This window comes from Sarcophilus harrisii, chromosome 4 (genome assembly GCF_902635505.1).
Source record: "Sarcophilus harrisii chromosome 4, mSarHar1.11, whole genome shotgun sequence".
Classification (NCBI taxonomy): domain Eukaryota; kingdom Metazoa; phylum Chordata; class Mammalia; order Dasyuromorphia; family Dasyuridae; genus Sarcophilus; species Sarcophilus harrisii.
Window position 1 is genome coordinate 394,671,841 of NC_045429.1, and position 16,248 is coordinate 394,688,088.

Consider the following 16,248-nt stretch of genomic DNA (forward strand, 5'->3'; position numbering starts at 1 on the left):
ACATGACCTTTCCCCACAAGAGCTATTAGTAAGAAATTCAATGAGCCCAAATAATTGCTTAAATTCAACAAACAGCAAAGTGTCTGAAGGCTCTCCTCTCCTCCATAAGGCTAAAACTTTGAACCCTCTTGCTGATCTAAAACATAAAGATGTCATGGAACAACTGGATCATTGCCTTTTTGAAAGCTTTCTTTTTTTCCCCTTCCCTCCATAGAAATAAAAGTGACCCTCCTCGCCGCCCCATCCTTTCATCCTTGGTCACTCTTTTTAACTATCATCAAGGAACGGTTGTAAAGGGGTCCTTTCTAATCACCATAGTGAGGATTCCGAGAACGGTTTTCACATACCTCTCTAATACCCTGAAAGAAAAGGTAAGTGAATTATACTGTGTGCTTCCCCCTCTCCCCCAAACCCTGCCTCCTGCCCTGGCCTGCTGCCAAGGGTCAGGTTGCAGGAAAGAAACCAGCTGGAAAACTACAGCTGGCTTGGGGTGAGGAATCCAATCTGGGCCCTTGTCAATTCAGTGGGCTTCAGTATTCTTTCAATCATTTGTTTTCACTGTGCAAGTCTTTCTCTTACTTTTTGTGAATTTTGGTGGTTGGGCTTGAGAGTGAGAGAAAAGGAGAGGGAGAGAGAGATCTGGAAATTGTTTGAGTGCCTCATCTATTTAGCTGGATTTTTTCTCATTTAAATGTTTGCTAGAGGAGGAAAAACAGAGGAATAAATACTTGAGATAAAATTTGAAGTCCGCCAGGGCATTTATCCCACGGCCATTTTCAAAAAAACAAATAAATGAAGCACTAGGTAAAAAGGTTTACTTCTGGTTTTTATGAGAGAATATTCCCAATCTTTTCCATTTTGCACAGGATGTCATGGAAAGTTGCTGCTATGTACAACAGGAATGGGCAAGCTGACCCAGATCCCTGCTCCAAACCTAAGCAAAGATAGAAAACTATAGAGTTTTTGTTTGTGTTGCTGCTCCCCCCCCCCCCCCCCAAAGCTCCCCCAACCTATCCTACTGGTTTTTATTTCCATGCACATTTAGTTATGAATGCCAACAGAAACCAGAACACCAGGAAAACAGCTGCTCTCATGGTATTTCTGGCCCGCTGGAACAAGGAAAGATTGGAAATACCCCAAGCCAGCCTGTTCTCACACAATGTTAAGCTCTCTTCTTTTGCCAGAGGATTGGAGAAACATCCGAAGTTGCAGTTATTTAAGATCCAAACCTTTCGAGTCTATGTACCATTAGTGAAATAGAGAAGATACTATATGTATGGATGTCTTCTCAAGTCCTTGAAGTTCTGGTTTTTGTTGTTGTTGTTTCTGGAGAGTAAAATTGTCTAGAAATTGCTGTGTGCTTTCTTAATAATCCATGGAAAAGCCACGAGATGAATACAGAAATTGGGAAACATTGATTGGATTTCACACAAAAACACTTTGGCTTTCGGATCATGAAATGCATGTTAAGTAGTTGTCATTTGAGGTGTAGAGCTGTTGGGTTTGGGTTTATTACTGTCTGGATCTCGAGGAGCCTCATTTTGGTGGTTTTCTTTCCTCTCAAAGAGTCTTTTCCCCAGCCAGGATAAAACTGAAAATTTCTTCATTTCTGGCTTCTGCTTTTTCAGAAATGGTCTTTTGCTCCTCCCATCCCAAGAGACCTGAAGAAAGTGACTCCTTAGGGAGAAATTAATTTTTATATAACTCAAGCAGGAGCTTTAGCTGATCCAAGAGGCAGAAAAAAAAAAAAAAAAAAAGCACCAGTCTCTGAAGGGAAGCCTTTTTATAAATCTTGGGAAGAAATTGGCAGAATAGCTCCAGGTCTCAAGCATGGAATCATAAAATCTGCTTTATCATCACTGAGATTCCATGGCATCATGAAGCCCAAATCCTTTTTGATCATATTATACTTCTAAGGACTCTTAAAAGGAAGCAACCTGTAAGATTCTTCAGGGGAAGAACATTAGTCTTTGTATCCCCAGGTTCTTAATGTTTATTGATTGATGGCAGAGTGCTGACCTTAGTCTCAAGGGCTTTGAGTCTAGTTTTCAGTTGTGTCACCTTTGTGACACCTGTGTCAATCTCTTTAGACCTCAGTTTCTTTATCTGTAAAACGTTTGACCTCTAAAAGTCCCTTTCAGCTCTAGAGTGATTATCCTTTTCTAACTTAAAAAAATCTTCCTTCACATTAACAATATATCATCAATTTAGAAATTTCAGCCAACCACCATTTGTCTTTGCTACTTTAAATAGGCTAGTTTATGATCAGAGACAGGCCCAGAAGAACTCAGATAAAGTTTCATCCAGTTGAATTGGCTTTAGAGCAAAAAAAAAAAAAACCCTACTAACCACAAAAAAAAATAAGTCCATATAAGGCTGGGGTCCTGCCGATGTAAGATTTCATAGTTATTTGTGGAAATTCCTTAACTGATTATTAACTCTGATGTGGGTACTTCATGTTTTACTCCTCCCCTCTCTCTCCCAATAGTCCAGTATTGAAACATGTGAAGAATTCAGATTATCTTTAGAAAATATAATTTTCTTTCTTGGACTTTAACCTCCAAACTAAAATTTTTGTTTCTATTTTATTTTATTAAAATGAAATAAACTCGTTCTCTTAAAATGAAACAAACAGGTTCTCTCTTTTTCGTGTATATGTATAGAGCTTGGGGATGGGAATTGGGGGATGAGGAGGAGATGGTATGAAAGATGGAGCTAGCTTTGTGGCCTGTCTTTAACAAACATTAGCTATGTGAATTTGGGTAAGTCATCTAACCTTACTAGGCCTCAGTTTCCTATTCTGAAAAATTTATGTAGAGTTCTGTCCCAATTCTAAAACTATAAGTTACAGGCAAATTGTTGATCAGCAATAGCAGAGTTTACACATCAGGTATTCCCTAACTCATAAAATTGCTGATTCTGGTCAAAAAAGGGTATAGATCAAAGATCCACATTGCTTGGCATTCTTCCCAAAATGCTATGTTTTTCATATGCTAAAGCCATTTATAAAAATTGTGTGCAATTTAAAAAAGCATTTGGTAGGAACCAAAAAAAAAAAAGAAAAAAGGATTCAAAAATAGTCTTAGAAAATTGCCTGGAGCATTTAAATGTTCATGAGCTGCCCACTCTCATAGCTAGTCTGTATCACTGGCAGAATTTGAAGCTAAATCTTCCTGACTCCAAAACTAGCTCTCTTCAACTCCTGTGAGCTACTGTTTCCTGTTTTTTACTAAATAAAAACATTTCTGTGTGGTCATATAAGAATCACTATATTCAGAGTTATGCCCAAGCCAAAATAAACCTGTTTCCCAATTGCTTCCTTCACATTTTGCGGACAAACTCATGGAGCCCTACTCCATCTGCTTTTTCTTCTTTTTCTAACTTTTTCTTTTTCTCAATAGGAAGACAGTGCCTGTGCAAAGTACATGCTTAAGTGCTGCTTATGCTGTTTTTGGTGCCTTGATAAATGCTTGAGCCATGTAAGCCAGGTAAGTTTCTCAATTGGAAATGGGGTTTGGGTGATATGACACTGAGAGGAAGATTGTAAAATGCAAGTTCTTTTAAGGCCAGTTACCTTTTTGTTTTTCTATTCCCAGAATCTAGCACAGTGCCTGGTACTTAGAAGGTGCTTAATAAGTGTTTGTAGGGTTGAGCTTAATTGGATGAAATGGAAGGGGATAAAATTGATAGCTCAGGATTGCTTTTGGCTTTAAAGAACAGTAGTCTCTCAGGTTTGGAAAGAAACATATTTCTCTTCTACAGAGAACAAAAGGGAATAAATCACTAGTTTAGTGAATATAGTATTTTTGGTGTCTTGTCAGAGAACTATAATTTTCCCTTAAATGGGAAGGAAATTGCCTCCCTAATTTTATACATTCCACCAATCTTCTTTCAAGATATAAATAACTTTCTCCCCCTGTGATTTATAAACACATACTACCATTGTTTAAATTTTGATTTTTTTTTTGTTCAACAATATTCAAATTGATGAAAAACACAGATTTTTTGAGTCGAATTCTTTCTCTTCCAGAAGTATGACTTCCCCATCAATTCCCTCCCTTCTCTCATCTTCAATATCTCTTATTGATTCTTCTGGTGATGACAAATACCCAAATCTCCCTAGCCCGTAAAAACCCTTTACTTTCTCCTGCTATCCCCTCAAGCTATCATCCAAACTCCTAGAAATGACCATGTATAATCATTGCCTCCCAACTCACCTCCCCCACACTTAAAAAAAAAATTTATTGATGTCTTTTTAAACACATCCCTTCCCAGTGACCCTCTACCACCTTCACCATAGAACCCTCTTTTTAAAACAAAAACAAAACAAAACAAAACAAAAATAAATAAGCAAAACAAAATAGCACTTTGGGTGTCAAACCATATACATCTCACTGTTCATCTGTATATTCCACCATTTCCCTGCCAAGACGAGAGAGTTTAGTTTCACTGATATATTCAACTCTGAAGTAAAGATTGGTCATTGCACAACTCAGAATATTGATGTCTTTGAGTGTTTTCTTTTACACTGGTGGGACTTTATAAGCTATATTAAAAAAGTATCATCATTGTGTAAATTGTTCTTTTGGTTCTTTGTATTTCATTCTTCATCATTGCATGTAAAGCTACTCCAGTTTTTTGGATTTCTTCATATTTGTCATTTCATCTAGCATAATAATATTCTGTCACATTCATATATATAGTTTATTCAGCAGTTACTCAATATGTAATACTTTTCCCTCTGGTCTTTGACCTCTTTGTGGTATTATCCTAGAAGTGATCCACTGATACAAAAGTTATATAATATATAATAATGTTTCTATTATAATTGCAAAATTATATTCCAGAAAAGGGGAGAATTTGGACCAAATCTTCTGATAGGTCCCTTGTAACTCCAACATTTAATTTACGAAGCACATATTGAATGCAGGCACATACAATCTAGGTTAAGTGCTATGGCAAAACCACATACAATCTGTAAATCACCACATAAGAGAGAAGATGTCAAGTACTGAAATGAATTGTACAGGGCCCTAAGATATTTCAGAAAAGGGATTACTATCAGTGCAATCTGGAGGTATCAAAGAAAGCTTCATAGCAAGGAGAATTAGGGAGCTGTGAAACATTAAAATTAGAGCGTACTAACTTCCCACTGGAGATCTTTACCTAAATGAAGGTCCACTTTCATATAGGTAGAAAACATCTAGCTGATCTACATTTAGTAACAAAATCTTAGAGAACTCCCTTAGGCTCAGTGACTTGTTCATGGTCCCAGAGCTAGTGTCAGTGGCAAGGTTTAAATTTAGATGGCGCATTGGAGAGAGTGCCAGGCCTGATAGCAAGAAAACTTCAGGAGTTTAAATCTGGCCTCAGACACTAGCGGTGTGATTCTGGGCAAATCACTTATATATGTTTGTTTCAGTTTCCTCATCTGTAAAATGAGCTGGAGAAGAACCCCAAACACGGGGTTAAGAAGAATTAGACCCAATTGAAATGACTGAACAAAAACAAGAACTCTTTTTGACAAGAAAATACTCTATTGACTGCCTGACATTGCTACTCATTCTTATACCAATGACTAATAATAATAATGCTTACAATTATGTAGCTCTTTAAGGTTTACAAAAGATTTTCCATGCATTATCTCATTTCATCCTCAAAACAACCTTGTTAGTAGGTAATATTATTACCTCCATTTTTTTCTGGGAAACTGAGGCTAAAAGATAGGATCATATAGCTAGTAAATGCCTGAGAAAGGATCTGTTGAATGCATGTCTTCATGACTCCAAGACTAGCACTCTATGGCTAGGCCAAGTTTTTTTTTCACTAGTCCCTAATGTTGGGTTGGTATTGATTACTTTTTTTGTGTGTGTGAGGACACAAGCTCCCCCTTCCTCTATTCCCCAGTGTACTCAAATCCACCTCCCACAGGTCAGTAAGGTTTCTGGAATGCCCTACCTAGACAAATGTGTTCCCCTTGTACAACCTGAAATCCTACATTTTTTTTTTTTTTACATTTTTACATTTGTAAAGTGCCTACGCTATTTTGAACATTGCTAAAAGCTGGGGGTGAAATACAAAAGTGAGATAATTCTTGCCCTCAAGAATCTTACATTCTGTTGGGGAAAAAAAACATATTTGCAAGTAAATATAGGACATATTATATATACACATATACATACACACATATATCTGAATCTGTTTTTTTTAATGTGAATTACTATGCAGACCTAAGTGACCAAAGAATTTTTGCCTTCAGTGTTCATATCATATCATGTCTTTCCATAGGAAGGCAAGGCAATGATCATTTATTAAGTGCCCACTGTGTGCTCTTTGCTGCATATACCTGTCCCTATTGATTTTTAGTTATTAAACCTAAAACAGGGACTGCTGGGATGGTACTCTTTGATGACTGCAGTGATGACACAGTGTCATGTATTTTATTTTATTTTTAATAATATTTTATTTTTCCAAATACTTGCAAAGATAGTTTTCAACATTCATTTTTGCTAGACTTTGTGTTCCTAATTCTCTATCCTTCCCTCCCTCCCCCTCTCCAAGACAGCAAACAATCCAATATAGGTTAAACATATACAGTTCTAAACATATTTCCATATTTGTCATGCTGCATAAGAAAAACCTTATCAGAAGGGGAGAAAACAAGAGAAAGAAAACAAACAACAACAACAAAAAGTGAAAATGCTATGCTTTGATTCACATTCAATCTCCATAGTTCTCATCCAGAGGGATGCAGATGACACTTTCCATCACAAGTCTTTTGGAATTGCCTTGGATCACCTCATTGTTGAAAAGAGCCAAGTTCATCACAGTTGGTCATCACATAATCTTGTCGTTTCTGCGTACGATGTTCTCTTGGTTCTGCTCATTTCACTTAGCATCAATTAATATGTCTTTTCAAATTTTTCTTAATCAACCTGTTCATCATTTCTTATAGAGCAATAATATTCCACAACATTCATAGAGTATAACTTATTCAGCCAATCCCTAATTGTTGGACATCTACTCAACTTCCAGTTCCTTGCCACTATAAAAAGGGCTGCTGATGTCATGTATTTTAGTGGTGAGGAGCAGGGAAAAGATATGGCAAGTGTAACTTTTTATTTTTGACAATATAATTTGAGTGAGTGACAAAGCCTATAGTACTAAGTTCAAGGCAACATTGTAACAGTCAGAGTGCTGAAATTGTAGTTAGGAGAGACCTGGGTTCAAATGTTGCCTCTAATAATTATTATATAACCACAAGCAAGGCATGTAACCTTGCTAAATTTCAACTGCCTCATATGTAACGTGGGAATAATGATATTCCCTAAATAAGGAAATGCCTTCTTCATAAGGCTGATGTAAGGAGCAAATGCAAACCTTAAAACATATAAATATCTGTTATTTCTAACAATCATATTATTATTATTATTTAGACTTTTTTTTTTGGCAAGGCACTTGCAAGTAAGTGTTAAATGTCTGAGGCCAGATTTGAAGTCAGGTCTTCCCGACTCTATCCACTGCACCATCTAAGTACCCTTATTATTTCTAAGAATTTGATTCACATTCAATCTCCATAGTTCTCATCCAGAGGGATGCAGATGACACTTTCCATCACAAGTCTTTTGGAATTGCCTTGGATCACCTCATTGTTGAAAAGAGCCAAGTTCATCACAGTTGGTCATCACATAATCTTGTCGTTTCTGCGTACGATGTTCTCTTGGTTCTGCTCATTTCACTTAGCATCAATTAATATGTCTGTTATTTCTAATTATTTCTGTTATTTCTAATAAGAATAGCTGACTTTTTAGGATTATAGATGTCAGTCTAGAAGGACCTTTGGAGGGTACTGAGTTCAACCCTGTAATTTTACAGATGAGGAAAATTGCAGCACAAAGAGATTGTGGTATGCCATGGGTCATACAAGTAATACCTGAGGTGAAATTTGAATCTGGCTCTTCCTACTCCAATTCTAATTTTCTCTCCAATACACAGTTTTTAGTACTTTATTCTGGCCAGAGTATTGTGAGACTGTTTCTACTGTTATTATTGTTGGCTTGGACCTATGGAGATAATGTGATATAGCAAAGACCTGACCTCAGAATCCCAAGACCTGAATTCAAGTGTACTGTCTCTGACACATCCTGTTTGTGGGACCCTTGGTAAGACTGCAGTTCTCTGAACTATAGCTAAGTCTCTAATATTATAAAGCTGCAAAAAACAATTGTTGATCTGCATTGGTCAAGGGAGTTCCTCCATAGGGAGGAAATCTAAAACCCTGAAACCACAGGCTATTATCATTATTATCATATCAATAATAGAGAAGCAACTATGTAAGAGAGGTGTCTCCTTCATAAAGTTAAAATAAAGCATATTTTAAGATATGTGTATATATGTATATGTGTATGTATAGGCATATTTATATTGTGTACCTATATACATATAAACACAAGTGTACATGTCTGTGTTATGTATAAAATCTATAATAACAATGTAAATAATAACCACAACAATAATAACAAAATCTTGCATTTTGCATTGCCCTGGTCTGGGGCATTTAGAAAACTGGCAGAGATGAGGATGCCTTCTGTATCTTCCTATCAACATTATCTTTTTTGTTTGTTTGTTATTGGAGAGTTCAGGTGTGTTTTTTTTTTTTTTCATTTACATCATAGTCTCTTCCCAATCCTATTAACCTCGAGCAAAAACTCTTCAAACAGAGAAGTACAGTTCAGCAAACAAAGTGATATAGTGATCATATCTGGCAGCATATATTTTATTCTGTAACTTTAGTTTACTGCCTTTTTACTGAGAAGAAATAGCTATATTTCATTTTCAGGTCTCACAAATCAAGATTGGTCATTGCATTGGTCTGAGTTATAATGATTTTTAATGTATTTTTCCTTTACATTCTCTAGTTGGTCGTGTGTGTTGTTTTCTAAGGTTATTTTCTCAGTGTTCATGCTGTGTAGAATAAAGAATGACATCTAAGGTGCTAATAAAATTACAGCCAATGATAGTTTCAGAAACCATTATTCAATGCCACATTTCTGCCTTTGGCTGTGATGTGGGATTGCTATGGAGCCAGTTAAGTAGTTCAGTGCTCTGTTTCACTGATCAATGGCCAGAATCAGGACAAGACGAATCACATTTACTTGGTTCAAACAACAAAGTTTGCCTAGCTCTCTACAGTTCTATCAGCTCAAAGATCCTAAATAAATACAAGATCGTTATCTCTTTCCACCCCAGATTCTACTAACTTTCAAAATATATTGGTCAGCAGGGTCCCTAAAGAGCCCATTGAAACCATCTCAGCCCTTGTCTGATGTGATTTAAAAAAAAAAAATCGGTGGTAGCTAAGAAGTATTTAGATACACACATCCAACGCCCCCGCCTTCCTCTCCGCCCCATACTTTTTTCTGGCTTCCAAAGCACATAATGTCTGCTTCTGTCTCAAGAGCCTTTGTTGCAGACTTCACTTTTTAATATTTCAAAGCCTTCTTTTCTTCTGTCTTCCTCTGTGAGCCCGATTTCAATGAACCTTTTTTTTTTCACCGTCTATCAATAGTGCAAGGGTAGTCCTTCACTTTTCCATTTGGAGTTTTGGTTCATCCTCAGCCAACTGGCAGATCTTCAGTTACCCTCTTCCATAGAGCAGCACGTGCATTCAGGAAGAAAGTAACGAATGATGTGGGGTTTCTTTATCCAGATGCCCAACATGATTTAAAAGCCTTAAAGGGGCCTCGTCCTTCTGGAGTAGACATTGCCAGAATCAAGATGCCTTGGGAGATTTTAAGCGAGCCAAAGAAAGCTATTCTTTTAAAAGTTTGCATGTCATTAAGACAGTCATTCTGAATTCAAGTTACCCTCTTAGTCATGTCTTTTCTGGGGACTGGCAACTAATCTTGTGAAGATGGATATGCTATACACGTGTATGCATATCATGCAAAAATATACATTTGTGTATACATGATCATTTGCTGGAAAAAATCTCTTGTAGCCAACAGTAATCCTCATAGCACAGCTGTTTCTGCGCAAATGGTACTTATCCCTATTTTAAATAGAAAGGAATGGAGGCACCAAGTAAGCGTACCATTTGCCAGGAACCATGAAGTGTCTCAAGAGCAACAAACAGAAGCTGGTATTAGAAAGGTATTCCATGTAGAATTGAAAGAAACTTTAGAGTCTTATCTATCTCATCCTGAACATTTTTTCAAGCCAGAGAAGTAAACAGATCAAATTTATCCAGGGAGTAAGCAAATCTGAGTTTGAACCCAGGACTTCTGTTTTTATTCTACCTATAACATCTCACTGCCTTGATCTTGGATCCTGGGGTATCATTTGGAAACCACTGAGACTAGGGAGCATGACTTTCTATAACCCTGAGATAGCATAGCTGTTTCAGACTGCTAAAATGTGGGCTAGAATCTGGGACTAGAACTACATTGGACCATACCATTCTTGACCTCCATTTGTAACAAAAGTGAGAGCACACCCATCGGAAACCAAGTTTTTTTTAACAGTTCCTAGCTTAAAATTTCTCTTTCTGGACACGCAGGAGTAAACCAACATAGAAAGGATGGTAGAGAGGGGTAAAGTATGTGTATGTGTGTATTGTGTATATCTGTGTATGTGCACATAAACAGATATATAGAATCCCCCATTTACACAGTTTTTTGTTTGTTATTTATTTTGGTCATGTCTGACTCTTTGTGACCCCATGTGGGGTTTTCTTAACAAAGATACTAGAGTGGTTTGTCTTTTCCTTTTTCTGGCTCATTTTACTTATGAAGAAACTGAGGCAAAGGGTTAAATGACTTGTCCAAGATTACTCCCCCCAAGGTACTAACTTAGTGGTAAATGGGAGTCTATTTATATGACATAATTATGTGACTGCTTCTAAAGAAATTATTCATGAAGTTTCAGTTTGATCTTTCTTCTTAATTTAATTTAACCAGAAATTAGTGTGCCTTCTATATGCCAAGCATCGACAATACAAAGACAGAAAAGTGATCCCTGCCTTCTAGAAACTTATCTTCTTCTATAGAAGGAAACAACACATACATAGAAAATGAACTACAAACTATGTATAATTTGAGAGGAAAGAAGGGTCATAAGCAGTTGGAGGAATCCGGATAGACTTCTTGTAGATGACCCTTGAATTGAGCTTCAAAGGAATTGGGAATTCTGTAAGGTGACTGTAAGGGAGTGTGTTCCAGGAGTGGAAATTTGAAGATAGGAATTGGGATGGTAAGTACAAGGAACAGGTTTCTCTGGTTGGAACAGAGAATAATAAAGTAGACTGGAGCCAGATGAAAAGAGCTCTAAAAGTAAAACAGAGGAGTTTGTATTTTACAGCCAAAAAAAAAAAAAAAAGGCTTCTTCTTTTAGCCCCTTGTAAATAGGTGAAAAATTGAGAGATTTTAGAGGTAATGAGGTTATGATTTACTAACCAATGAATATTTATTGAGTGCCTGCTATATACCAACCTTTGTGTTGGAAATGCAAACCCCTGCCCTCAGAGAATTTACATTCTGATGGAGCCAACAGTCTGTGAATGAGTTCAAATCTAAATACTTCCTAATGGTGTTTCCCCTAGCAAGTCACATTCCCCTCTCTAGACTTGATTTCCTCATCTGTAAAAATGAGGGGATTGAGTTTGATGACCTCTAAGGTCCCTTCTACTTCTAACTCCATGATCTCATAAGCCTCCAAATACACATAGTACATTTATAGCTTTCAGGGGCAAAGGCAGTAGCTGCCAGAGGTAGGACTTAAACCTAGATCTCAACTAATTATAAAACTAATATTCTTTCTGGTACTGTGTGTGTGTGTGTGTGTGTGTGTGTGTGTTTATAATCTGTTCTGCATGTGTGTATATATATTAGATATATATATATATATATATACACATAGAATATGTATATATATACACACACACACAAATACATTGAATGGATATACACATAGAACATATATTTCAATTTATATGTACTATCTAAATAGACTGTACATAAATAAATAGAATGTATGCATACACATACGCATATACATAGATATACATATACATAGAATATAAACTTTTTGAAGGCAGGGACCATTTCATTTTAATCTTTGTATCCCCAGTACATAGCACAGTTCCTGACACTTAAATACTGGCAATATTCAGTATTTATAAAAATGTTTGTATATTATTCAGTATATAGAAAGAATCCTTTGTATAAATAACTTAATTGCTCACAAGATTGTGAGTTCCCTAAGAGTGGATACCATGATTTCATGCAGCTACGTGCTGATTAATATTTAACAATCAGTTTTTTGAAGAAAAGAAATCCATGCAGGACCTAATTCAAATTTAATCTGCACTATTAACATTTTCTCCATCTTAAACCTAGCCAATTATTCAGAGCAATAAATCAAGCTCTGATTTGTAGCATTTGCCCATTTCTAAAGCATAAATGGAAATTTACAGTGAAAATTTAACCATTAATTTGGAATTGATTCCAGCACATCCTTGCCCTTATGTGTCTTTTGTTATCCTCTTAATACCTAAAGCTGTGCCCAGGACACATCCTCAGCTTCCAAACCCGGTGCTCTTGCCACTGACCCACATAGAAGTGAGGAACAAAAGGCTGTAAGGTCCGATAAATGGTAAGAGAACTTGATAAATTTGGTTGAATTGAGCTGAATGACTAGAATCTGCTTTTGATGTTACAATAGCAGAGAGACATTTGAAAAATGCCATGGTGGCATTAAAGGTTTCTATAGAAAGTTGAAAAATTCTAGATAATCGTTTAATAGAGAAAGCAATGGAATCGAGTCCTCAGGTTTTGAGTTCAAATTTGGACTGTCTGCCCCCCCCCCACACACACACACACACATTTGTGCATATCACTCTCCTTTTCTGTAGACCTTGTACAGCCAAATAATACCAAATAACACCATTTAGATTGTTTCCTTTCTTAAAAAGTAAAGGAGACTGGACCACTGCAGCAAACCCCACCCACCAGCATATCGAGCTTCCTTTCTTCAATCCTGAACTAATTAAACTAACAAATACAACTGTAAAAAAAAAAAAAAGCAACAGAATTATGGACTCATAGGTTCATAGATCCAGAGGAGAAGTGACATATAGGATCATCTGGTCTTTCTGGGGTTCCTAAAAGCTTAAATTAATTGCTCTGGATTACTTAGATAACAAGTGATATAGCTAGGATTTGATCTCATATCCTGTGATTCCAAGTTCAACAGTCTGTCTGTTCTACCATCAATCTCTGACTCCAAATTTAGTTCCATTTCCCCATCATCCCCACAGAACTGAGGAAAAACAAGATCTAAGTACAAGAGAACTTGATTCTGCACCATAGGGACCTGAGTTCAAATCTAAGCTCTACCACTCACCATCTGTATAACCTTGCATAAATAACTTGACCTCTCTCTATCTCAGTTTCCTCATCTGTACAATGGGGAAGTTGAGTTAGCTGAGCTCTCTGATCCTTTCCGGCTCTATGGTCTTTGATTCTGCTGTATTAGCTTAAACTAGTTCTGTGTTCCTGGCACCTAGTCAAGTCACTTTTAACATGATAGCAGCAGGGCAAAGAAAGTGAATTCAAAAGGAAATTAAGGCTGCCATCAAATGCGATGGGTAATCTTCTTCATAAAACAACTACTGGTGTGGTATCTTAGAAGGAACACACACACTCACACCCATATTCATGTTTATATACATACTGGGGGACACATGTACATATATACTTATACACATACACATGTATTCTTATCTACATATCATGTACATGTGTAGACATATAGATATAGATATATATATACACTTGTGTACACACATACACCCACTTTTATATCCACTTGTATATCCATATATATACTTTGTAGACTCACACTTTTATATACAAATATATACATACACACATGTATTCACACACATATGATTTTCCAAGTAAAAGTTCCAGAAAAAGGTTAAACTAATAGAGCTGATTCTTGTTCTTTGATGCTTGAAAAGGAAAAAAAAATCGGTTGCCATGGAAATCTTTCAGCAGCCTCGTTTTCTCTGAGTTTCAGCCTGCCATAAGGAGTTCAGCTGTCACACAGAGCAGGCTTTCTCTTCACAAACAGGGCCCTTTCCGTTTACGGCCTGGCTCTCAGCCAAACGGCTTTCCTCGTGAAGCTGCCCAGGTCAGTCCTTTGCCTCCCCAGCCTGGCCAAAGCTGTGTACCCCTCTTCAGAATGTGCCTGTGGCAGGTCTTTTCAGAATGTATGGTGTGTAAACATATACATCAACATTCCCATTTGGCCATCTATGATTGCTCATACTCTATCCTATCCTACTCCTTCTTAGTCTAGAAGGAGATGGCTGTAGCTCCCCAAGGCTCTGAACAGAAATGGTGTGATCCGAGTGGCCTGGGATCCTGTGAAGACAGGTTGGGATCAGGAATGAGGGAAGACATCTACTCTTTAGAGAGAAGTTATTTTGCCTTTTTTCTATTAGTATTATCAGGCAGGATTTTCTCAGGAAGAGAAAATAAATGTTTGTCAATTGAAAAAATAAAATTTAAACTTCAATTAGCATCAGTTGATGTAAGTCAATTAAAAAAAAAAACCTTAAATAAACAATAAAAGATGATCCTCATCTTGTTTGAATTTTTCTACACCACTCACTCTGACTTGGGTTTTCTGCAAGAATTAAGTGAGGTATAAGAAAACTCTGTGGTGAAGTACAAAGAGAGTAGATTCAAGCTCATTTCTGAGAAAAATTGGCCGTTCTCTGCATCCCCAGTACTTCAGCAAATGGGTACATAGTAAGTGCTTCATAAATCCTCATTGGCTATGTGTCCATGAGCCAGTCATTTGTCCTCTCTGTGGTCTTCCTGGGCAGCTCTCCTAAAGACTCTGAATTAAGGAGAAGATTTTGTTCTGCATTGATACACAAAGGGATTTCTTTCATCTAGCAGTTAGTTCCTGGTACCAATGGAATTACAGGCCCAGACCCTAGGCCTACATGCATTTTGCAGATGATAAAGAACTGTACAAAGAAGAATTTGTTATTCAGTAAGGGCTTACATAGTCCATGGAACCACAGGCTTAGGGTTATAGAGTCAGAAAAAGTCATCTAGTAGAGATCCCTCCAGTTGTTGTTTAGTCAGTTAGTCATGTACAATTCTTTGTGGCCCCATTTGGGGTTTCCTTGGCAAAGATACTGGAGAGGTTGGCCGTTTCCTTCTCTATCTAATTTTACAGATGAGGAAATTGAGGCAAACAAGATTAAGTGACTTGTCTGGGTGAAGCAGCTAGTAAATGTCCAAAGCTGAGTTTGAATTCAAGTCCTGATCCCTAACCTCACACTATCCATTGTGCCACCTAGCTGTCCATTCCAGGGCTGTGAGGCTATTCTTTGTTGCCCACTCAAAGCCTAGTATAGTACAGTGTATTGATGGATATGTACCTAATAAATCATTGCTGAATAAATGGAGAGATTTGGCTTTGGCTCTTGTATGGCACTTTGTAGTTATACCTCAGCACATAAAAGGTTTTTTTGTTTTTTTTTTTCATTTCAGTTCATCTCCAATGTTCCTCTCAGAACCATTGACACACAGTTCTTCCATGACTCCATTCATGGGTGTCAGGAATTTGGGGGGCTAAAAAATTCATCTCTGTGGCTAACCTGGTGAAGACACTCTCTGAACTTAATCAAATTATGTTATGTTATTTAGATTACGCTCTATTCAATTTCATGAGCATCATCAAATTCATTGTGCATATTTAAAGGTGTTTTCTGAACCAGATCCTTATTATTCAATTTAATTTAACAATAAATTTAACAGTCCTATATTAAACAGCTGTTTTATGCAGGACATTACTTATGAATGGAAGGCGCGACACGTGCATTTCCATTAGCTAAAAGTGTATAAAACTTTCATAAGAAGCATACAATTTATGAATTTCCAGCAACTTTACAATTAGTCCAGCACCAAAGCCTATGTAGCAATTCCTTCCACAAATTCCCTAATTTGGAATTAACCAGCTTCCATTGGAACACAACCAAAGATGGAGAACTCCTGTCTTGCGAGATAGCCCTTTTTCTCCTCTTCACAATACTTCTGCATTGTCCATTTTGACTTTATTACCACAATTTGTTCAACCATTCTCCTCTCAGTAAGGACCAACCTTTCTTCCATTTTTTTTGCTTGATAAAAATGTCTGCCATGAATGTTTTTTGTACTTACAGGGGCT

General features: G+C 37.0%; 1 protein-coding gene across 2 annotated transcripts in view; it reads left to right on the top strand.

The window, feature by feature from the left end:
• Positions 1-16,248, top strand: part of SLC44A3 (solute carrier family 44 member 3) — a 98,671-nt gene that overhangs the window by 66,403 nt on the left and 16,020 nt on the right. For both annotated transcript variants that reach the window (XM_031967113.1, XM_031967112.1), the window contains exons 11-12: positions 215-371; positions 3,402-3,488. In XM_031967113.1, coding sequence (XP_031822973.1) covers positions 215-371; positions 3,402-3,488 — 244 coding nt within the window. The remainder of the gene's footprint in view (positions 1-214; positions 372-3,401; positions 3,489-16,248) is intronic.